This window comes from Pogona vitticeps, chromosome 1 (assembly GCF_051106095.1).
Source record: "Pogona vitticeps strain Pit_001003342236 chromosome 1, PviZW2.1, whole genome shotgun sequence".
Classification (NCBI taxonomy): Eukaryota; Metazoa; Chordata; class Lepidosauria; order Squamata; family Agamidae; genus Pogona; species Pogona vitticeps.
This window is the reverse complement of record NC_135783.1, coordinates 153,467,142-153,491,967: the sequence shown is the minus strand read 5'-3', so window position 1 is coordinate 153,491,967 and position 24,826 is coordinate 153,467,142. Positions and strand designations below refer to the sequence as shown.

The following is a 24,826-nucleotide window of genomic DNA, read 5'->3' as shown; positions in this document are numbered from 1 at the left end:
AAGCAGCAATAACAGTCTCCCAGATTTTTCTGGATTCCCTGAATTACCAAGCAGGCTGGATTCTGGGGTTTACAGTTCAAAAAAGCAATTTCTCTTAAGCTTTGCCTAATATATTTTCACACACGGAATCTCTCTCTGCAGCTGCAGTGGTCTTCATTGTTCATAGACACATGTTTTTATGGTCTCATTCTTCATTCAAAGGTCAGGATGTGATTAGAGTGATTTTGAATTAGAAGAGTAAAAACAATCATGTGTGTTACATGATTTATCTTGTTGGTCAAGGCATTTGGGCAAATTGGTACTGACACTAAAGTTTTCACATTATCTGACATAAATAATTTTTATGTATATTGTATGACAGAAACTTGGGCAATCCAAAGGCAAAGGGAATCTATGCTTTGGGGAAGTTAAACCTAACCCCCAGAATCCAACAGAGGTTGGAGAGGGGTTTTGTTTTGGGTGGACCGCCACCTTCTGCACTAGAGATTGGCACAAAACAAACCATAAAGCAAAAAAAAAATCCCATGAATTGAGCCTTTTCATGGTACTTTGGGGAAACTCACCTGGCCAAAATGAAATGAAATGCTGAGGTGTTGGCGATTTGTGTGTGGGCTGTAACTTGGATGCCCCAAATAGAGGTTACTTACCTGTAACCATGGTTCTTCAAATGGTACTCTGTGAATCCACATGAATGGGTTAAACTGCGCCTGCTCAGGACTCTTCAAAATATTCTAGAGCTTAAATAATGGACCAATAGAACGTTTCTCTGTGGTACGCATACCCCGCCTGCCCATGGTACCTCAGTTCCGAACATCCGCCGCTGTCATAGCTCTGAAAAGTACAAAGCTCTAGACAACCCATGACGGACAGCAGGGAGGCTAGGGGGGATGTGTGGATTCACAAAGTACAACTCAAAGAACCATGGTTACAGGTAAGTAACCTCTCTTTCTTCTTCGTGGTCTCTGTGAATGCACACAAATGGGTGACTAGCAAGCTTACTTACCGGCAGTAAGGCCGTCATGGTAAAACTGACAGCACAGCCCTTCCAAAACTTGCTTTCTTTTTGGCCCTGACATCCAGCCTGTAATGTGTCACAAAGGTTGATGGTGTAGACCAGTGGTTCTTAACCTTTGTTACTCAGGTGTTTTTGGACTGCAACTCCCAGAAGCCTTCACCATCAGCTCTGCTGGCTGGGGTTTCTGGGAGTTGCAGTTCAAAAACACCTGAGTAACAAAGGTTAAGAACCACTGGTGTAGACGAAGTAGCTGATCAACAAATGTCAGAGACTTCACTGCCACAAAGCCGGGCAGTAGAGGTAGCCACAGCTCTAGTGGGATATATCTGGTGGAGCCTTGCCAACCAGCTCATAGGCTAAAGCGATGGCAGAAACTATCCATCTAGAAACTGTATGAGAAGAAACGAGATAACCTTTTCAAGGACAGTGGAAGCAAACAAACAGTCTAGGAAATTTGCAGAAGTCCTTAGTTCTAGAAATGTAAAAGGCCAAAGCCCAATGAACATCAAGGGAATGGCACATGAGCTCAACATTGGAAGAGGGGTTAGGAAACAATGTTGGGAGAATCAAAGGTTGATTGATGTGAAAACTGGAAATCACCTTAGGGAGAAATGACATATCAGGATATAAAATGACCTTGTTGGGGTGAAATTGTATACAGTACTGTATATGGTGCATCAGACCACACACAGTGCAGTCAACTCACTGGTTTTCCGAGCAGACATAACTGCCACAAGAAAAGTCTTAAGAGAAAGATGTTTTAGAGGAGTAGAAGCCATAGGTTCGAACGGTGGGTATATAAGAGTCCGCAAAACAGTGTGAAGAGACCACTGAGGGATTGGAGGCTGCACAGGTGGACGGATGTTATGCAAACCCTGAAGGAACCTGTTCACAGTTGGGTGTGGGAATAAGCGGGAACTGTCTGAACCCACAGGTTGATAAGCAACAATGGCTGATATATAAACTTTCAGTGTAGAATGCGCCAGCCATAGATCAAACAAATAATGCAGGGAAGTGAGAAGAGCATCTAACGAAGCTGGAACAGCCAAAAAACCCCTGGATGCAGCAAACTTGGTAAAAACAGACCACTTATAAGACTATAACAATTTAGTTGAAGGCTTCCTAGCCCTGTCCAACACTTTTTTTATACTGGTAGAATCCTCCATACTGTGAGATGGAGCAACTAGATGTCGAGGTGACAGACGTTGCCTCCATCCTGAGTTAGGAGGAATGGCTGAGGAGGCAGTCTCAGGAAATCAGATGCTATGGTTTTGAGGGTGGTAAACCATGGTTGCCGAGGCCACTATGGAGCTATTAGGATGGCATTGGCTCTCAGCTGGCAATCGTCTGTTGAATGAGTGGGCCACTATGGAGCTACAGTGGTGCCTCGCATAGCGATGTTAATTCGTTCAAAAAAACACATCGCTATGTGAAACCATCGCTATGCGAAACACCATTTCCCATAGGAATGCATTGAAAACCGGATAATCCGTTCCTATTGGAACGGATTATCTGGTTTTCTCCCCCCCCGCGCGGCTTGGATCTGACCCCCGGCGGCTACCTCAGCCATGGCTGGACTCCCTAGAGTCCGGCCATGGCTGGGGTAGCCGCCGCGGCTCGGACCCAAGCCGCGCGAGGGAGGGTGGTGGGATTGGAATGCCTTTCAGGCATCCCGGGCTTGGATTACACCCGCCGCCAGTTAGGGTAACCGGCGGCGGGTGGGATCCAAGCCTGGGATGCCTGAAAGGCATCCCAATCCCACCACCCTCTCAGCCTGCCCCCACAGCTTGGATCCAAGCCGTGGGGGGATGCTGGGAGCGGACACCCCCCCACCCTGCAGCCGCCGCTTGAAGCCTCCCCGCGCTGCTTTCCCCAGCCGTTCTCGGACGTCCAGGCGTTCGAGAACGGCTCGGGTAGGCGGCCCGGGCAGGCTTCAAGCGGCGGCTGCAGGGTGGGGGGGTGTCCGGAAGGTTTCCAGGCTTTCGCCTGGAAACCTTCCGGATACCCCCCCACTCTGTCCCCGCTGCTGGTAGCCTGCCCGGGCCGCCTACCCGAGCCGTTCTCGGACTTCCAGGCGTCCGAGAGCGGCTCGGGTAGGCGGCGCGGATAGGGTACCAGCTGGGGCTGGCTGGCGCTTCGGAGGGGCCGCGGGGAGACCTCTCCCGCGGCCGCTCCGAAGCGCCCGCCCGGAGAATGCCTGCTGGCTGGCCGGCGCTTCGGAGGGGCCGCGGGGAGACCTCTCCCGCGGCCGCTCCGAAGCGCCCGCCCGGAGAATGCCTGCAGGCTGGCCGGCACTTCGGAGGGGCCGCGGGGAAACCTTTCCCGCGGCCGCTCCGAATCGCCCGCCGGGGGCCTATGGGGGAAACATCGCTATGCGAGTTTCCTCCATAGACAGCCTCGCTATACGAGGCAGTAATTTTCCCGGGAAACCCCCTCGCTATGCGAATTCATCGTTAAACGAGGCATTCGCTAAGCGAGGCACCACTGTATCAGGATGGCATTGGCTCTCAGCTGACAATCGTCTGTTGAATGAGTGGGATGGGGGGGAGATAAAGAAGGACAGCATCCCAAGTCACCATGAAGGCATTGCCCAAAGAGCCCATGCCTCTCCCCGCTCAACTTTTCACTTTGTGTTGATCTGAGTAGCAAAGACGTCGATGGCCGGTGTGCCCCACCTGTTGCAGGTATGGGAGAACACTTTCAGGTGGGATACCAAGGGTGCCGGAATCAATGGAGACCTAGAATGCTTCACAGAACGGGCTGATTGTAGATTCTGTCACTTAGTAGCAGGCTTCAAAGTCATAGGGTTGAAATGGAAATAGGTTCAATGCTTACATCAAGGCGGCGAAGGCGATCGAGATGACCCAGATGGTGAAGCATAGACATATCACATCCTCTTGGGCCTGACATAATCATCAGTGTCGTATAAGGGATTGAGATCGTCCCCATGGTACCAATGTCGACCACCACACTGATCAATTTCTACATTAAGCAGCTCTTCATACTCACTGAAAGCATGACCCTGAGATGGACATGGAAGAACTATGACCTCCCGATGTTGAGGGAGTTGTCAACCTGGAAGAACATGCCAACATTTTGCCACATGTTTACGTGGAGGGGATTGTTGTGGTGACACCTCTGAGTTTGACAGTTGAATCACTGTTGCCAACCTGATTGACATAGGGCTCGAATGGGCTGAGGCTGGGCTGGAGATTACATCAGCCTCAGAACAGCCATGACTTGGAGAAAGGCTTGGAATCAATACCAAAGCCTGCGTCTGTGGTGGTGGTGGTACAAAGCCGTCCCTTCAGAAAGTGATTCAGGATCACGAAGCTCCCTGGATGATTCCTCAAGAATCGATGACAACAGGGACGCTCGAACTGGAGGGAGATCATTATGTTGACCACACTTAGAAGACTGTTTAGCCTTCTTACGCCTAACCACCTCCTTCTGTTTCTTGGGTTCTTTAACAGATGGTGTTTTCGATACTAATGTCGACCCCGATGTCGATTTCAGTATCGTCTTCTTCGACTTGGACACCTTCGAAGAAGCTCTCAAGGAAGGGGTAGCAGGAGCCGGTGAGGCAGCGGGTTCAGGATGAGGAGGAGTCACAGTAGGTTCCATGGCTGTCGAGCTTGATGGAGTTAACAGCTTCTCCCAAAGATATGAATGGAGCCATTGTAAGCAGAGCTTCAGGGCGGGTTTGGTTATTTTACACTCCTGACAGGAGTGTGGCTGGTGTCTCTCCCCCAAGCAAAATAAACAGTGGTTGTGGCCATCCATAAAGGGAATCTTGTTGGTACACGATGTACAGCATTTTAACGGACCTGACGAGCCCATAAAATTTGGCAGGAAACTGGGAAAGGGAAGGAAATAGAGGAAAGGAAATAGAAGAAAGAACTCACAGGGAACGTAAACGATTGCAGTCCAAGATCAAAAGCCGAAAAGACAAGCTGAGAGGACAAATCAAAAAAAGTAACCAGTCCAGGGGTAAAAAACTGGGCACAACAACGGTAGCTAATCCAAAATGCAAGAATCGTAGATCGGGTCAGTCCAAGTCAAAATACTCCAGAGATCAGAAAAACATAGTCAAGAAAACAGGCCAGGATCAAAACCAGAAGACTTGAAAGAATTGAAAACAGCTCTAAGCGTCATGAAAGAGTCCAATTGCAGAAGCAGCAAAAGGAACTGAGGTACACAGGCAGGCGGGGCATGCACACCACGTTCTATTGGTCAGTTATTTAAGATCTAGAATATTCCGAAGAGTCCTGCCCAGGTGCAGTTTAACCCATTCATGTGCATTCACAGAGACCATGAAGAACCAATCTTCACCAAACACGATCTGAATCCAGGGTTGACTATTCTCCCCACATCCTCCAAATTTGGCAAATGTTGGAATTGAGACGTCCATGTTATAGGCCTCCAAAACAAAAAGCACTTCCCTGAGGGGATATGATTTGGGGGGCTGTAACTTGGACATCCCATTTCCAATATTTGCCAAACTTGGATAGTTTGGAGAGGAGAGTCTACTGAAGACTCTCTGCCAGTATGGCATCCCTAACTCACATGCAGTTCTAAGGATCCTGAAAATCGTCAATCACACGAAGCATGAAATGGCTGATTTCATCAGAAAGTTTGTGATTTGTAGTTCGTGAATAGCAGCAAACCACAAAACATCATTGTGACGTTCACCCTTTCCCCTCAGTGGCTTCAATTTGCCTTCCCTGAGAGCAAGTTGTCACAAAAACACTCAGCACATGCTCAGCTAAATCCAGGCCTATTAAACATGGGGCAGGAATCTGATCAGATATGGTCACCTTCCAAATTCCTGACCATCCCTTATAACTCACTGGTATTTTTGCCATGGGCAACACCACTATTCCAGAACAAATCCCTTTAATAGAAATCTTTTCATTGTTTTGCATATTTTCCTTAGGGACTATATCAGGGTGACATACTGTAACTTGTGAACAAGAATCTTTGAGTGCTAGATATTATTATCAACACACATAACATATCCTGAGCTGCATAGAAGATTTTGATTTCTTTTTCTCAGAAAGCACAGAACAACCCTGGCCACAGGAAGATCTTGGCTCTCTGACCTTCTGTTACTTGTGTTGCTTCTTAGGGGGACTAGAATCTCCATCCTTAAGGTGATTACAATCCCTAGTCTTTTGAGTCTCACCCTGAGCCCAAAAATGACCTTTCTCTCCATACCTATAACACCATTTACTGGCCTTGGGTTCAAAACAAAGGGCCTTATTAACTTTTCCCTCAGAGCTATTATGTTTCAGATGTCTGTGCTCTGGTGATGAGGGTCTGTCTCTAAAATGGTTTCCAGTAGCTTGGGTACTTCTGAGGTAATCTCTACTGGGTGAGGCCTTTCTCCTCCTGCCGTCCCACACTTTTTTAGCAATTTTTACCTCAGAAAACTTGGGGTCTCTTATCTCACTGATGCAATCTGCCTTTTAACCTGTTTCTAATAAATTTTTAGGATGTTTGTCTTTAACAAAATGACACAATTCCCCAGGCAAAATAGAATAAAATTGTTCTAACCCAATCATATTTTTCATTTGATCTAGAGAGGTGACTTCCATCCAGTTGTCCAAACACTGAATCAATTTAGCCCTCACTTGGGCATAAGATTCTTCAATCTTTTTGGTAAGGGAACGAAATTTTCTTCTAAGGTGTTCTGAATTTATGCCAAATCTAGAATACACAATTTTTCTATATGCTTCAAAATCTCTAGCCGGTTCCAGAGGCATCTGAGAATACAGCTCAGCTAAATCTCCATTTATTTGCAATCTTAACACTATCATTCTTTCATCATCCTTAATCTTAAAGTCCCAGCATGCTCTCTCAAATGAAATCAGGAAAGATTCAGGGCAATCTCCTTTCCTATATTGGGGAAATTTCCTTAGATCGATCTTTGAGAGACTTCTCGCTAGTGCTGTTATTATTGTTATTTTGAGAAGCTAATTCTAATTGTTTCATCTGTATTTGAAATTCCATTTCTCTTTGTCTTAATTCCATTTGTCTGTCCTCAGCCTTTTCTCTGGCCCTTTCTTTTTCCATTTCAAAATCTATTTCCTTTTGTCTGGCCTTTTCTTTTTCCATAATCTAATTCCTTGAGCTGTAGCTCCTGGGCTTTCTCTTCAGCCCTGGCTTTGATTTCTATTTCCTTAGCTTTCTCTTCCGCCCTGGCTTTTTCCAATTCTAATTGGTTTTTCATAGCTAGCTCCTCTAATTGGGTTTTCATATTTCAATTTTCATATTTCATAAATTTCAATTTAAATTCTTGTAGTTTCCATTTTTCAAAATCTGGGGAGCTTAGAACACTTTCTCTGAAGCACTCTCATAAATGTCCTCCTGTTCCATTAGAGTTAGTCTCCATTTCCCTCCACTTCCTGAGGTAAACTTTGTGCTTCTTGAAAATCAATTTCCTCCATTACTGGCTTTTTAGTTCTTTTGGGTGGCATAAGTATGTAAGGTAAAGATTCCCCTTGACATTTAGTCCAGTTGTGTCTGACTCTAGGGCGTGGTGCTCATCCCTGTTTTGAAGCCATAGAGCCAGCGTTTGTCCGAACAGTTTCCGTGATCACGTGGCCAGTGTGACTAGACACAGAACGCCGTTACCTTCCCACCGAGATGGTACCTATTTATCCACTCGCATTTTTAAATGCTTTCAAACTGCTAGGTTGGCAGGAGCTGGGACAAGCGACGGGAGCTCACTCCATTGTGTGGATTTGATCTTACGACTGCTGGTCTTCTGATCTAGCAGCACAGAGGCTTCTGCGGTTTAGCCTGCAGCGCCACCACGTCCCTGGCATAAGTATGTACTTTATTAGTAAAAGGAGCTGGTTTCTATTGCTGAGTTAGTCAGGCCTTTTTTTTAAAAAAACTTTTACTGCTGTTTTCTTTCCCCAGTATTTTTCTGGGGTACCATGTAGCTCTCAATCGGCAGCTAAAGATGGCTACACTTTTATCTGGCCTCACATCAGTCACAATGTTTCTTGGTCTGAGACAACCTTCTTGCCTCCAGACAAAACAAATTCTATTTTCAAGCCTCTGCTTTTTCCCCCCTATCACCTCAGATCTGCTCTGACCCTGGCTTCCACTTTTTATCCACCAGCGCTCCCTTCTCTCAGAGCCTTGGATTTTAAGCTAGCCAGTGGGTCTCTCAAATCCCGAGGTAAATAAACAGGAATTTTTCCTTCAGAGTGGATCCCTATCTTTAGTCCCCCCAGATCAGAAGCCCCGCCACTAAGTTTTTCCACAAAAGCTCTAGCAGGTCACCTACTTCTTCACCACAGACCTCTGACTAAAATGGTACCCATGACTCAAAAAGATTTCATTTTCAAGCTCTGGCTTTACTGGATTGTTTTGTATCCCGCCGCTGGACACCAATTGTGGCATTCACCCTTGTGGCACCTGTGTTCTTCACAAAGGCTCACATCACGTTTTTCTCTCGCTGCCACCAGTGGTTTACTTCAATCCACAATATAAATGATGTTTGTCAGAACATTTGTCTTGTGAATACAAAAAGAACTTATTTATTGAAGTGAAGCAGATTTAATAACAGAAGTTCTTCAGATAAACATTGTACACAAGCAAATCATTAAGTTCTCAGTACATACTTTTCTCTTGCAATATCATTACCACCTTCTCTAATTTCTTAACCAGAGTTATCTCTATTAGTATCTTTTCCCTCTCTCTTTGACTAACCAGTCCCTCTCTCTCTCTAGATCTCATCCCAATCTGACTCCTCCTTCTCCTGCCAAGCCTCATGTAGCTGCTGACTCCACCTCTCCAGCCCTCTCATAGGCTCATGCAAATCAGTTCATGACTATGAATGGCATGAGTGATGTGGGGCAATTGTCACAATCATGAACTGCCATTTTCTTGGTTTGGGCCCAACTCTATTTGGCACTCAAATATCTGTGGGAATTAGCCTTGACAGCATCAGGCAAAGACCAATTCCCCCAGGTATTTTAGACCCTTGTTTCCAGACTTTTAGTATAATATTACATTCTGTTCTTTTCTTGATCAAGAGTAAAATCAACTTTTATTTTAAGTTTGCTGCAAATATTTTGAGTTAAAGATTGGGCCAGAAATCATTTCAGACAAGGTTGACCCCGACTGTGGATTATGTCCAATGCCCATTTCAGGCGGTCTTCTTTGGTTTCTCAGACATGCAACTAGACTCATCTGAGTGAAAATCAAAGTAATATTTTAAACACAAATAATTGGAGGTTACAAACTGATTTGGCTGGGCAAATGGGAAGGAGAGAAATGGAAAACAGTAACAGAATAAATCTATCATTGCTACCTATCTTTCTAAGTTCACCACTATTACGTCACATGTACACAGAGCAGAGAAACATATGGCTCCAACAATAAGTTTCAGAATCCTTGCCTTTGCCAGTTCTGAGGTATACTTTTGCTCTGAGCTAGAGCCCTGTTTCCTTCACTTGGGCTCAGTTCAGTATCTACTCTCACTAACCTGTTAAGAGTTTTGATAGCAGATAAAAAGGGTTCAGCAATATGTTCGAAATACCCTTCATTATTGCTGAAATCATATTAGGGTTCAGGAAACGTGACTGAGGCAGTCTTTCATGTTTGAAAATTGGAACCAAACATGCTTATGGTCTGAAAATAATCATAAAACAAAACAAGCTAATTTGTGAGAAAAATTCCTGTTGCATAAATCATACATAATCAACTTTTGAAGAATTTTCTCTTTCTGTCAGGGCTTCTTGTAACACCTTTGTAGTTATGTTCTGTCAGGTTGCCTCCTGACAGGATGCCAACCCTAAAAGCATTTTCAATGTATGTAACATGTTCAAGGAGTGATTTACTATTACCGTCCCTATTGCATTTTCATGGTCTACAGCAGTGGTGTCGAACTGTGGCCCTCCAGATGTTCTTGGCCTTCAACTCCCAGAAATCCTGGCCAGCAGAGGTGGTGGTGAAGGCTTCTGGGAGTTGAAGTCCAAGAACATCTGGAGGGCCACAGTTCGACACCACTGGTCTACAGGGATTTGAACCCAGGTCGCCTAGTTCAACACTCTATTCATTACACCACACTGACTATCATTTGTAACTCTTAGTTGAGCCCAATGACTGGAAGGGAAAAAGCTGTCTATGTTGTTAGTTACATTGAAATGGAAGTCTTACCTTTTCCACATATTTCCACATATGCCCATTATTAAAATATATGGCGAAAATGCGGACATTGTGGAAGGCACTTACCTTTAGCATTGTAATGAGGTCACTGTGTCTGCCAGGGTCAATTTTTGAGCTTATTAACCCAAACAACTCAAAAACAGAACGTCTGATTGTATCTATACAAAGTGGTGGTTGGTGGTAAGAGGACAAAGATGTAGGGAAATGAATTGTTTGCAGCCTGATTAAAACTTTAAACAAATTACAGTTTAGCTGCCTTAGGTCCTTTTAAGGAGAAATGTGAGGTAAAAAGATTTTAAATAAAATAAATAAATTTTAAACAACATTTTTTTCTAGAACATCAAATTCAATGACATGCAACAAAACAGCAAAGACATGTCTCCCACAAATAACGACTAAAATCATAGTGGATCCTGTGGGTTTTGAACTACGAGTCCAAATATTTCTTCTATAACTTATCATCATTCATTAGAAGAAAGTTTGAGACCCTCCAATACAAATTTGGTAAATGAACAAGAAACGAGTCAAGTTGCAAAAGAAAAACACAAAAATATCTTTTAATCTTTATACAGTAGTTTTAGTTCAATGCAGAAAGATGGGTCTCTTTAGTGCTTCTCAAGTTCATCTGCCAAAGTGAACAATCATACCACACTGTACAATTCACCCCTAACCCCCCCAATACTCTTATGAAGTTGACATTCGATATTCTGGAATGTGTTGAGGTCCATTCTTAACATTATAGCAGCACTGAATTTTATTAAGTTGAACAACAAAAAGGGATCTCATAACTAATCAGCCTTGCTTTATCCTCAAAGCTCCTTTAACAAGCAGGGGAGTCGTATACTGTAATTGCTATTCCACAATTTAATTGCTCTGTTCTTAAATCTAATTTTGCAGCTGTGGGTTAAGTGGATACCACAGCATTCAAAAACATGAAAGCAAAATACATCTGTGTAACAGAAAACTAACCATCTCTTGATCGGACGTGTTTACAGCACTATCAGATATTCCAGAATAGTTTGCAGCTCCCTCAAAAACTACAGAAGTGACTTTCAACCACAGTTACTTCACTATTATTTATTAAAAGCTACAAAGACTCCGAGGGCCTTAAGTACTAAGACTGGAGAACTGTTTCAGATCCAAGTTGGTACAATGCATGTAAGAATAGTCAATTTGTTTCCTGTCTCCTGTGCCTTTTCAGATGATTGGTTATGCTCCTAAAATGGATATTTAAACATTTTACAAAATGGAGATATATACATCTCACAGCCAAGCAAAGACACTGACTAACTATCTCCAACTGTGTTAAGTATACTTCATAGAAACAACAATACCCAAGATTTCTCAGTAACAGGTGAAGGAGCCACAAAAAGCAAGCTCCTTGAGTATCATATTCGGTGTAATTAAAAGTGAAAGTGTTCTTTACTCACAGCTAGGCGTTCCCTAGCCTGTAAATTCCCTAGCATGTAAAGGGGAAATGTGCTTTTAAATATCAGTTCTATTTCTGTGTACTGTAAACAGAGAAGAGAAACATTACTTTTTAAGACAACTCCCAAAATGATCTGAGCAGCAGGACCACCAGGGGTATTGGGAGTTGTAGTCCAAAAATATAATGTGCCCCATTCCTAAACTGTAAAACAACTCAGACTGCAAACTAGTTAAAGTTTCTTAAAGCTCTGTATGAAAACACCTGCTGTAAGATCAAACAAGTAGAAAAGAGTTGCTGGCTTTAAATATAAAATAATTCAATGCACTAATTGTGTAAAAATCGAAACTGACATTTTCGTTGGCCTCCACCCATTGCCAAATTTTATCAAAAACTGTTTAAAAACCATTTAGAAAAAAACACAACTGGGCAAAAAGGAGTGGCAACCTTTCCCAATCCCTCATACGTTTTTGCTGGCAATTGTTAATGTTAAGTCGAATTTTGAATGACCAGTGCTTCTCCGGTAGGCATCTGTTTACCTACCAGTTAGGCCAAGAGATGTTTGCTAGCCATTTCCCGTTGCCAAAATTCACATGAACTCCAAAGAAGAAGCGCTGCTCTACAAGTGAAAGCCAGTTCAAAAAGTACATTTTTTTCTTCAACCAACATGCTAAATTTCAAGTCATTCTTCTAAAATATTTACTGTAATCATAATTAAGAACTATTCAAAGACTTCTCATAAAAAGGCCCGTAACAAAATCTGCACAGTAGCAATTAACTTAATGGAATAAAGTCTTTTGTGTAAGATAATAATACTAAAACTTCTATTCCTTGGTATGAATCTGTAGCAATATTCCAGTCCTTTGCACACAGAATCCAACCCTGTAACATATACAGAACTTCTTTTGGTTCAATTAACTGTGAAGCAAAATGTGTCCTTAGAAAAGAAGAAATGCATCCTTATTGTTTAGGTCCCCATTCCCCCTCCCCTCATAACATCATAATGGTTCTCCATGGGAGGGATGCTTAATCTTCAAGTTCAAAGCTTGTTTCATCGTACAGTTCAGGACGAGATGACCTGGAGTGTCGGGAATATTTCAGCTGCAAAAAATCACCCAGTTCATTCAAAGCTTCCAGAACCTGTAATACAATTGCATTATATTAGAAAAATGCAAAGTTTCTCTCAAGTCTACAAAGCTTCAAAAGTATACAATTGCTTTCAGATGAAGCATGGCACGGTTGAAGCACCATGGTTTGCTCACTCATAGTTTATGGGAAAAGGGGTGTGTGTGTGTCTGCACAATATTATAATGCATCTCAAACCCGGCAGTTTTCCAGCAGTTTTCCAGGCACTGCTTCCATCTCTTTCCTGACCTGAAGAAGTCTAACTGACTTGAGATGAACATGTAGATGCCTTTAGTGCTATTATTTTGGCTTTAGAAGATGAAGCATTGGTGTGGGCAGTTTACCCTGAGGCTCAACATGCATTCTGTGCAGCCTTTGTTACAGTATTATTATTATTATTTTTTTAAAAAGCAGCATAGTGAATTATTTCTTAAAAGGAAGTGCATTTGTATTTTCCATATTCCCCATGTGCCACAATTTTATCAAGATCCGTAATGGTAGTGACTAGAAATTCATTTTAAAAACTATTTTTAAAGTAAGTATCAGCATTACACATATATTGTATAATGTTGCTTTACAGAAAAAGTATTACAGCTTTATATGACTACAGGGATCAAACAGCTTAATGCTATAATGCTGGTTTTAAGAAACCATTTAGTAATTATCTGATGCTAAAATGGTTGTTTCCAAGGCAGACTTTATTCCCATCTCCAGGAAGCTCAGATCTCAGTTTCAAAACAGCAACAGAGAACATGCACTTGTTTCACACAAACGCTAGTGTAAACCAACTGCATGTACCAACAGTGTACAGGCAGGGGAAATAACTGCTCTTAATAGTACATAGTACTAGTATACAGACTTTTTTGGTTATCAATTACTCAGATTTTTTTTTTTTACCAGAGAGGTAAGAACAGGCCCAGACTATGTCCAACAATTATAACATTCCTTTGAAAGGCTTTGTTCTGCACAACATTTTTAAACATTTTCATTATTTGAATAATGAGCAGAGTTATTTCACATCTTGCTAAATTCACTGGGATTAAAAAACTGTTGGATACTTTTTCATTTGAAGAACAAAGGGAAGCATCACCAAACTCGAACGTTAAACTTTCTGGGTTATAAAAGATCTATTGATTTATTTTTTAATTATTCTGTGCCTATTTGGAGCATGGTCAAGGTGAAACAGGAACTCTTTCTGGTGAGTGGGAGAGTTCAGGAATGACAGACAGCTCATTATGAAATTGAGTCCCAGCAGTATTTCTCCAAATTAGATGTATGGGAATTAAAATGGCAAAATTCAATGTAAAGAAAGTAATGAAAATCGGGGCAAAAAATCCATAGAGCCTAAATATAACTTTTGCAGCTTGTTTCCCAGAAATACCTGGGGCCATTTGGGCTGAAACCTACCACCGGAACAGCCTGTCTGCAGTGCATACTCCATGAAATCTTTAGGCAACACAGCCTATTCTGCTCTCAAATCAAGCTCCCCTCCCTCATTTTTAAAGCATCATTGTGTCTGACAGAGTTTTAAAACTCAAAACCATGCATAGAAAACATTGTGCCTTTTGGGCTGATCTGATGAAGATACTATCACAATGGAATGTGTTTTCTAACCAAGATAGTTTTCTCTGTATTTTATTTATTAATCAATAACTTTGACACTTCCAGTATCAAAGCCAATGCACCTCTGTATATAATTTACTGGGGAATATTAGATGGAAGGTGCTGTTACACTCAGACCCTGGTGATGGGCTTTTCACATCTGGCTGGCAATAGTGCAAACAGAATACAGCGGTGCCTTGACTTATGAAAGTCCCGACATACAACCATTTCGAGTTGTGACCAGCTCCGGCAGCAAAATTTTGCTTTGACTTGCGGTCGGAGATTCAAGTTGTAAATAAAAGAGGCAGGGAAAAGGCAGGGAATTCAAATTAGAGGGCTAACCGTTGGTCGGCGAAGAGCATCTTTGTAGCTCTTTTGCCCCAACGGTTAGTGTGCGCCCGTTTGCAGAGAGGCTTCGGACTGCCTGGTGCTACTTTCTGCTTCTGGGTGAGTACATTTATTGGGTTTTGCAGGGTGGGTTTTGGGGGGGGGTTATGTTTCTGTGCTGTGGTTTTTGTTTTGTTTTTTGGTGTGTGTTTTTCCCTAGCCCCATTGTGTTCCGATGGGGGGGGGTGTTTGATTTCCCCCCAAGCCCCATGGTGTTCTGATGGGTTGGAGTGGTGTTTTTTTTTGGGGGGGGGTTGATTATTATTATTTGTCCGGAACGGATTAATTGCGTTCCAATGCATTCCTATGGGAAATGGTGCTTCGACTTACAACCATTTCGAGTTACACCCATCTTATGGAACGGATTATGGCCATAAATCGAGGCACCACTGTAATGGATTAGACAGGCTCTTGGTCTGAGCCAATATGCTGGTTTTATGTTCTTAAGACTGAAGAATTGAAAATGTTAGTTTAAGTATCTCTCTCTCTCAAAAACAAACAAACAAAACCTCACAAAAATCCCCACAAGCAGTCAGCCAAGTGAATGTAAATATGGTTTAAAGTCTCCTAAGAACATATCTTCTCCTGTACACTATGCAAGCAAAATATGTGGAGATGTGTTAATGGAATGCTAGGGAATAGACAACATAATAATGCAATAATTATTGTGACATCTTAACAACTAACAAGTTAAATCTGGCATAAGCTTTGGTAGGCTGCAACCCACTTTTTTTTAACTACATGGAGTGTAGCACCAGTAGGCAAACATTTGTACATTATGTTCTTGACAAAAAGATTTCAGCCATCACTATTTAAAACCATTAAAGTACTGAAAGAAATTAGAATAGGCAAAGAGAGAGAAAAATGTAAATGATTTTTCTGGGCACATGCTAGTCACTCAAGGATATGTCTCAGTCACTATGTTACAGCAAGCTTTTCTTCAATACACAGTACAAAGCATTGCTGTGAGTATACTCCATTTGTGCAAATACCTCCATGAAGTAAGCCTATGTGTGGCTTGGTGAAACTGCTGTTTAAGAGAAAACACCTCAAGTCTATTGAGAGAAGACTCTCCAGTCAGGCCATCATCTTGTCTGTTGGCACAGTCACTAAGGATGTGGCCACACTGACAAATAATGCAGAAACGCTACGGGTCTGGGATGGGCTGATTTGCATTATTTTCTCTTGACTACATAAAAATCAATGCAAATCAGCCTGGGGTTTTCCTCCTATAATCCGTATTTTTCCCTTTGCAATCAATGCTTCTACTTTTTTGGAATTAAATGCATTCACATTGCTTCCAATAGTGTGATCATCTGAGCGAATATGAAGGGTTTTGTAGCTATTCTATTTGAAGCCATTCCAATCACCTATAGCACTGGTTCTTAACCTTGGGTTACTCAGGAGTTTTGGACTGCAACTCCCAGAAGCCTTCACCACCAACTGTGCTGGCTGGGTTTTCTGGGAGTTGCAGTTCAAAAACATCCGAGTAACAAAGGTTAAGAACTACTGACCTATAGCAGCAGCGAGAGAGGCAGGGCAGCAGGCTGCTGTTTGAATAATTTCTTCCCCACACCTGATGCCTGAGTCTGTTTTTCTCTTCCCTTCCCATTGGGTGTGGTTGTTTGTTTGTTTACTCACTTGTTTCTTTCTTTTGCTTGCTGCCCTAGTGCTAGGACAGCTAGATGACCAAAGGGAAAATAAAGAACAAGGATTTGACAGAGAGAGAAGTGGAAGTTGTACGTTCTGTTCTAACTGAGCCTCCTCCAAATCTGGATGGTTAGAGCAGAGCTACCATAACATTTCCTCCTGTTTCTTTGTCAAGTCCATGCTTCCCCTGTCCCCCTTAACAAGCTGGAAACAAGGCTTTAAAGAAAATTGCCTCCTGTCTCTCTGTCAATTCCTTGCTCTTCTCGCCTCTTTGGTTACCCACCTACCCTAGTGCTAGGCCGGCAAAACTTTAAAAGGAAGGGGGAAAAACTAAATGTGGAGGAAAGAGGAAAACGAGTAGATCTAGGCATCAGGTGTGGGGAGGAGAGGGTTTGAATGGTTAACAAGCTACAAATAAGGTTCATTTCCCCCCTTCTGCTGATTCCTGTGTGGTTGGCTGAAGTAAATTAACCCCGGGGAAACCCATCTTCCCAGGTGTGAATTCACAGAGGATTGATGTGCATTTTTCCCACCATGTAGATGCACTCTAAGTTAAAGATTGCTTCTCCAGCTCTATTTAACTAGTCTTGACACTGAATACTCTGATGAATTTATCTAGCCTTCACTCCATGTTTTTGGTACAGTGCTGTTTATGCCCAAGAAAGCATGCATAAGACTGATTACATGCTGCCGGATTAAGCCTCCTGGAAAGTTGCAAGAGCCATCTTTTTTGTGCCTCCTCGTTTTTAGCATACTTTTGATTGATTGAGGGATCAATTATACATGAATCTTGCTTCCGTTTTGGCTGATCATTAGAGGGAAGGGCTCACCCCCTTTACCTAACCGTAGGGGCCTCAAGACCCCTCTGCCCTCCTTTTGGAGGATGAACATACAAAAAATGGACAGGCATTTTGAAAGATAAATAATCGATCATGTTCGAGTGAGATGGTAGGTTTGACTAAAAAAAAAGATACTTAAAAAACACTGAAGGTTTCATGCCTTCTACACATGTGCCCAAGACTATACAATAAACTCTGGCAATGCAATATAGTAAGGTGTGAAAACAGAAATTATGACACTGCAATGTATGATCACCGAATGGGGACATGGCCTGCTAATATACACTACCTATGCGGTGAATCTTTTCAAAATGGTAAAGTGCACTTCAGCCACATTTAATGTACACACTCTATGGATATATTAAAAAGTACATGCACACACATAACTGACATATTACTGCTTTGCATTTTGCCAAATGAAGAATTTTATAAAGTTCAAAGGCATGAATATTTCTAAGGTGACAATCTTATTCAGTAAAACATAGTATTTTAATTACTTTGTATCTTTCCTTAGCAGGTTAGATCTGTTGTTTCCAACAATCCTCTAAATATCCATTTTTTTAAAAAAATCAAAACATATAAAATTAAGTGGTGAACATTAAGGAAGCGAGACAGTAAAGAGAACACAGAACAAGAGACATGGCAAGGCTTCTCTCAAGCCCCTCCAACATGTGCAATTCATTTTCAGGCCATCTGCTGTGCTTACCGTGTCTAACATCTCCCGTGTATGAGCAGCTGATACACAAAAGCGAGCCCTGGATTCTGTGATGGGGGTGGCTGGGAAGCCAACCACCACCACCCCAATATATTTGGCTAACAAGCGTCTGGAGAAAGCCCTGGGCAAAGAAATGAGGTGAAAGAAAAATTATTTCCTTCAAACTATAAAAGGTTTCAAAGAAAAAGATAAGTCTTCTTGTGCAAAGTAATTATAGACACTGTGCAAAGATAATGCAAAATGCTATCACTGCAACTGTGGGGGAAAGAATGGTTTTAGCTTTGCAAGAAATGCACCTTTTAGCCAGTGCTAGCTTTTTCTTTGACTGATGCACCTTCATTACAGGCGCATTTTTGAACAATCATTTGTCACATTCATACTGCGGATTTTTAGGGGTACATCTGAAACATGCAATGAGGTGGCGTATGAATGACCAGTGAGAAGTTTCAGGTTCACTTTTTCTTCTCATATGTCATGATTCCTTCCCACAAGTCTTGCCTTACATTTAGCACTTGTCCCACAAATGAAGATCAGAAATCAGTTTGTAATCCTGGTTAGCTGTTTCACCCAGAGAGAGGAAATGACATTCTACAAAGGAAAGGGGGAGATGCTGAAGTCCAAGGCTCTTCCCTCTGTGTTCACTGAACATTAGATCATGATTTGGTATTGCAGCTGCACCACAGCAGTACATGAACCATTCTTAAGAAAGGGATAGCACAGTCTGAAAAAGGATATTGAGGTTTGAAATGGGGAAGGATGCCCGGCAGCAAATGTAATGTTACAATGCTACAGCTAATATTGTGAAAGGGTTTTAGAAGAGAGGAAGGCAGATGAACTGAACAGGACTGCCTTCCAACATAGGCTGCAGCAGTGCAGAAGGCCCACAGAAAGAAATGGAAGACAGTAGAAAAATCCTTATGAGAGACAGCAGGAGAAAAAGGGGAGGCAGCCACAAGAGGCAACAAGGAAGGGAAAGCAGGGATAGGAATTCGGTGCAAGAAGTTAAAGCCATCAGGGAAAGGAAAGTCTGCAGTTGCATTGAGTAAAGATGAGCAAAGTGATGGCCATCACATAGATGCTGTGGCATTGATGGGGCTTAGTAAGATATTGGTCATAATTGTTATACGTTACTGGCAATACTTTATGAAGTAGACCTTCACTACTAGCTGCTAGGGTGCACTTGTACTCATGTTCTACTTCACAAGCTTCCTATTGAGACATGTTGTTGATCACTGTGTAGGGTTTTCTCAGATTTTAGAGGTTCTACTTGCTGATCATTTGGACCATTAACTAGCCTAAATTTTATGTTTTCATTTTAAAAAGGTACCTATCTCCTCTAAAACCATAAATATAGGGCAAAATGTGTAGTCCCTCAATTATTTGTGAGGAAAAAGACTTATTATCTGACTACTAAGTCCTATTTCAGACTTCAGACAAATGAAATCAAAGAAACTGGTAAATGTTACGATTGTGAGAACACATTGTTATTTTGCAAACAACTGAAATCTGTTTTCAAGAATACTGTCTATATAGTGTTTGCCTGTACTGTGTATAAGCAGACATTACAGAGAAAGCAATTAGCCCATAGTAATGAATGTTGGCTGGAATAGTATGGGAGCCATAGTCCAAAAAGCAACTTTTCAGAGTTCTGATATTATGCATCTTACTGCATTTCCTGCTTTGGCAGAGGTTTGGATTCAATCACTGGGATCCTTACTAACCCTACAATTCCAGGAGTCTGTAAATCTATCCCCTTCCTGAAACATTAAATTTAATCATTAAAAGATCCCGCTTCTTGTTTTTTTCCCATTTCTTGTAAATCTTAGATTTTCAGAAAGAGGTTTCAGATAATGAGAAGGAAACTATAATGTCCTTTTTGAAAAACTAATTCAACATATATTTCTCTTGGCATGGCTCTTTGAACTGCTTACTCAGATACAGTATGTGTTTAAAGATTAATATGCTTTATTTGCATGATATGAAAAAGCCATATTAATTATGCAAATTGGCACATATAATTAGCATACTATAAACAATATGGCTTGCCAGATTTAAAGAATTGGAATATGGTAATCTTACCACTATGGGACCAGAATTCTCAATTAGATAGGTCTTCACTCTGATTCTGCAGGTGCTTTCTGATTATTCACTTTAAACTGCCTTACTTGGGGTTTTTCTACAGAGGTGTTTTTCTTCTCCCACACCATAAGGATCAAGTGGTAAAAGAGAAGAACCTAGCAGATACAGCTTGTCAGAACAGAAAATAGGAGGCTAAATAGACAAACAGTCTGGCAGTTTCCTATATTCATCTCTCTCTCTCTCTGTATCTTATGTGCATAAGCTGTCCAGGCAGGATCAACTTATAGTGACTCTAATAGGGCTTTCAATGTAAGATATTTAAGGAATCGTTTTACTATCCCCCAGTGAGTTTTCCATGGCTGAGTGGACATTTTAACTCAGGCCTCCTGAGTCCTAGTCTGTCACCATATCCATTACCATCACATTGGGTATCCTCTCTCTGTATATAAGCACATATTTAAAAGGTTTTGTGAAGTACTATTTGAGTTTACAAGTAAAATCAGAAAAACCCTGCATAGTTTTGTAGGGCAACAGAATATACTTACCCTATTTTTCCAGGTATGTAAAGGAGCAAAGGGACAACAGGAGAATCCTCGTTGCCATAAATAATGAAGCCTAGTTCATGCAATCTTCGTCTGAAGTACCTTGTATTTTCTGATAACTGGCGGACTCTCTGAAGTTCTGAAACAAAGAACCATGAAATCCGTGATGGGCGATAATCATACAAAACTCAAGGTCTAAATTGTACAGTAAATCAAACATAGATTGAGCTACTAAGTTCTCTGACTTACAATATGTAAGCATTAATTGATCCATGCAATTAATTCTGATACATGAAACCTCATGAAAGTAAAGAAATTGAATGATGACACAGGGGGCCAAATAAAAAAAAATATGTCCACCCTGTTGAATGATAAGTAGACTCTTATTTCAACAGTAAAATAAATGTTTAGAAGAGTGGTGCTCAACTAACTCTTCCCACTCCTGGGCTTTATCTTCCATCATTGCTTCAGACACTTTCCTCCATTCTTGATTCACTTCTGGTACTGTAGTCTGGGAAGAGGGCCTGAAGCAATAAAGGCAGGGAAGAAAAGGAGCTGAGTGGCAAATCTGGAGGTTTTATGGCTTTTCCCCTCCAGACTTCTTATATTGTTATGAAACTACAGAACAAGACAGACAGGTGAATGATGGGCTTTGTAAAGTTTACTTCCCTGACCTCTTTTTAAAGGGGAAGAGCCATTGCTTCTCAATGAATGGGATTGCTAAAAACAAATGTGAATATGAAAGACTGTCTTCTGAATTATGGATACACAAATTCTCATTTGCATGTCTGAAACTCTTAACAGAGGTTTATATTTATATTTTTAGTCTGACTATGGAAACAAAGCACATAAACAAAATCTTCAAAACCAACCAACCCTATGGAGCTTCGCTAGACAGGGAGGTTGTTGTGGTCTGATTGAGGGGTTTCTATCCCATGCCACTGGCAGTTAATCTACTGTTAAATTATTGCTGCCTTTCACAGAGAAAGGACTGCTTATCCCACTGCAAGAGTCCACACTGCATAAAATTTGCACTGGCTACACAGCCTCCCACCATAGCAACACTGCTTCTTCCCCACTTCCTCCTTATCCTTCCACTTCAGACTGTTACCATCAACGTCCCTTCTTTAAAATTTTGACAGATGATACAACACTGATCAGAAGCATTTAAAAACATTTCCAAGTTTTCTTCTGAGAGGAGCTCACTGGAGGGGGAATGTTGGGTGAAAGAGGCAGAATCGATATACTGCGGGGAAAGTGTTGCACCTTGTACATAATCTGTAGCTCCCCAACACGCCCTGTGTTCAAATGCCACGTTGAGCTATTGTGATCTCAAGTCTGTGGTTCCTTTAAAGAGTTGGTCCACTTTGTATGTTATCTTTCTCTTTTCCAGATGCCTTCAACCCTTACCAGGATTATTGTCTTTTCCAGAGAATCCTGCCTTCTCATGATGTGACCAAAATAGGACAGCCTCAGTTTCAACATTTTTACCTCCAGAGAAAGTTCAGGCTTGATTTGATCTAGGACCCACTTGTTCATCTTTCTGGCAGCCCTGGGTATCTGAAAATCTCTCCTCCAGAATCATATTTCAAGCTAAGCAATTTTTTTCCCTGTCAACTTGGTTGAGGTTTAAGTTCTTTGCACACTGGCATATAAGTACAAGATCACAAACTGGCCAGTCACTGGCAGGGAAGGATTCAAAGAGAAAACTTTACAATATCATTTTTGTAATTGATTTCTGGAAATGCACTTTTGGAACGACCGTATTTGCCGGTGTATAAGACGACTGGGAGTATGAGACAGCCCCTCAACATTCCCACTCAGAATGTAGAGTTTGTTATATACTTGCTGTATAAGACTACCCCCCCTCTGCATCATGGGGAGAGTTCCTTTTGCCCCTTTTGGTTCCTTTTCGGAGGCGGCAGCCATTTTGGAGAGGCAGCAGCCATGTGGTCACATTTCAAAGTGGCTGCTGCCTCTCTGCTGTTCCGACAGTCAGCTGTTCGGCGCTAGAGTCAGGCTGTTCCCAGGCTAGGAGCGGGGCTCTACTGGGTCTTACTACCAGGTAAGTGACTTCGGTGGGAGAGAGGGAGGGTTTGCTAGACATGCACCCAGCGTACAAGACGACCCCCCCACTTGGAGGCATGTTTTTCAGGGCCAAAAAGTCACCTTGTACACCGGCAAATACGGTAGTTAAATGTAACCAGGTTTCCCCATATGTCAGAAATTAACATTTTCTGCACCCTTCATGAATATTTTACCTATATGGGCCTTGTCACAAGAACAAATTTTTCACTGCCTACAACTTTAATATGGCTTAGCTAAAAGTTGAAAAAAATACACTCATTCTAGAACACAGGTAAAGCAGAAGTTGAAATGAAATGTAGGCCATTTGACCCAAAGCTATTCATTCCTGTCATTCACCAGTCAAGACAGTCAATCTTCTGTTCACAGATGATATAATAACTTGCTGTCTCTTTAACCTTCTAATAGACAAGAGAGTTTTAGCTAGATCATTTTTAATTTTAGTTGGCAGGAGACAGGCACAAAACATATGTTTGCAAAAGCTTGCATGCTGCCTTTATGCATCACGAAGTAGCAGATCTTGTGGCATCTCTGATCTTTTTTACAGCCTGACTGCACCACCATATTTCTTTTTAAGAAGGCCACCATCATCATAGTCATTACAGCACTTCACTCTTTCCAGTGAAGCTCTCCTGCTCCACCCTACTGGGAATTATTATTATTTTACAATGTCTTTGGAGCCGTTTGTAATTAGCACTCATCTTAGGCACCACTTCAAGACAGCCCATTCTGTGTTTCCCGCTATATTAAAAAAAATCAGTAATTACTATAGTCCTGAGGTTCTTTCCTTCATCCTATATAGTTTGAGAAATGAGACATTTCAACAGTTGCAATATCCAAACAAAACCTATGGGGCTATAAATAGATTTGATTCTTAGTGTTATTGCTGTCCTGAATACTGAATACATCCCTGACTTACAGATGCCCACAAACACTCAGAGGTTAATGAGAATTTCCTGAACACGCAGCTACCGAAGGACCTGTCATGTTGGGGCAGAAGTAGTTTAAGGACCCATCCACAAGAAGTGATTAGTCCTCTCAAAGCTGATTACTTAATTGTGTGTGTGTGTGTGTGTGTGTGTGTGTGTGTAAGTCTTTAGTATATTAATCAAGTTACATCCAATTGAGACTTCTGTTTTCATTCCAGGTTATATGACTACATTCATTTTTCCCCCCAAAATAGCTGGTGGTGTGCTTGGAATGAAAACAGCAAAGAAACCTGTTGCCATACATAGACTGTCCTTGCTGAATCACAGGAAACTATTTCTTTTCTGTCCCCATGGACCATGTGTCAAAGGTGAGACGAGAGCATAGAGGTTCTCGTTGGAGTGCCGTCCGTCTATAGGGTGTCCAAAGAGGTGCAGACCACCCCTCTGCCAACCCCTCGAGAAAGTATACATTGGGGAATAGACACCCGGGAACTGGAACAGAACCTTTGGGGTTGAACTGTGGCTACTCAGAAAGAAGGGGAATTGGTGGGAAGGGAAGAAAGGGGGAGGTCCGTAGTAGAGGCAGGAATGGGGGAGAAAAAAGGGAGGGAGACAGCATACTGGGGGGTTGGGAACTGATTGGGATCGAGGATCCCGGGACTGGGAAATAGGAGAAAGTAAAGGTACCCAGGAAAGAGGCTGATTATCGCCAGAGAAAGGGATTACCCCAGTGTCCCTCTTACTGGGGTGAGTCAGAGGCACGAGAATGGAGAAGGAGGATAAAGGAGGAGAAAGAGGTGGTAGCCAGGGAAGCCGAGGAACGCTGGGCATGGCATGCAGGGGAAGCGTGGAGGATGGCGTACTTCCAGGACCGTGGGGTTCCTTCGAGAGAGAGGGAGAGTCGCTGTGGAGAGAGAATGGAGATGAGGAGACCCTACCGTTATTAGGAGACGAAGAAGAACTCCCCGGTAGAAGTTGTGAGCCCTTCTTACCAGGACCCTGGGAAACTAAATCATTGAACCCCTTCGAACCGGATGTTTGGTTGCCCTTGCGGTATCCGTTAGTGCCGGGAGAGAAGTTACAAGATGAACTGTTGAATGAAGTTTTACGTTTAAATGAGACAATAAACCCCAGTTTGGATTTGACTTTAAAAACAACTCCTGTTTTATTCGATAAAGAAAAGGAGGCTAGGTTTGAACCCTCACACCATGGTAGCAAGGAATCTGGGGATTTGTAGTTCCAAAGA

General features: G+C 42.1%; 1 protein-coding gene across 1 annotated transcript in view; it reads right to left on the bottom strand.

The window, feature by feature from the left end:
- Positions 1 to 10,730: 10,730 nt before the first annotated feature.
- Positions 10,731 to 24,826, bottom strand: part of SPTLC3 (serine palmitoyltransferase long chain base subunit 3) — a 114,067-nt gene continuing 99,971 nt past the window's right edge. The window contains exons 10-12 of the mRNA XM_073003330.2: positions 20,570 to 20,705; positions 17,937 to 18,066; positions 10,731 to 12,767 (exon numbers count right to left, since the gene is read on the bottom strand). Of these exons, the coding sequence (XP_072859431.2) occupies positions 12,654 to 12,767; positions 17,937 to 18,066; positions 20,570 to 20,705 (380 nt within the window). The 3' untranslated portion in view covers positions 10,731 to 12,653. The remainder of the gene's footprint in view (positions 12,768 to 17,936; positions 18,067 to 20,569; positions 20,706 to 24,826) is intronic.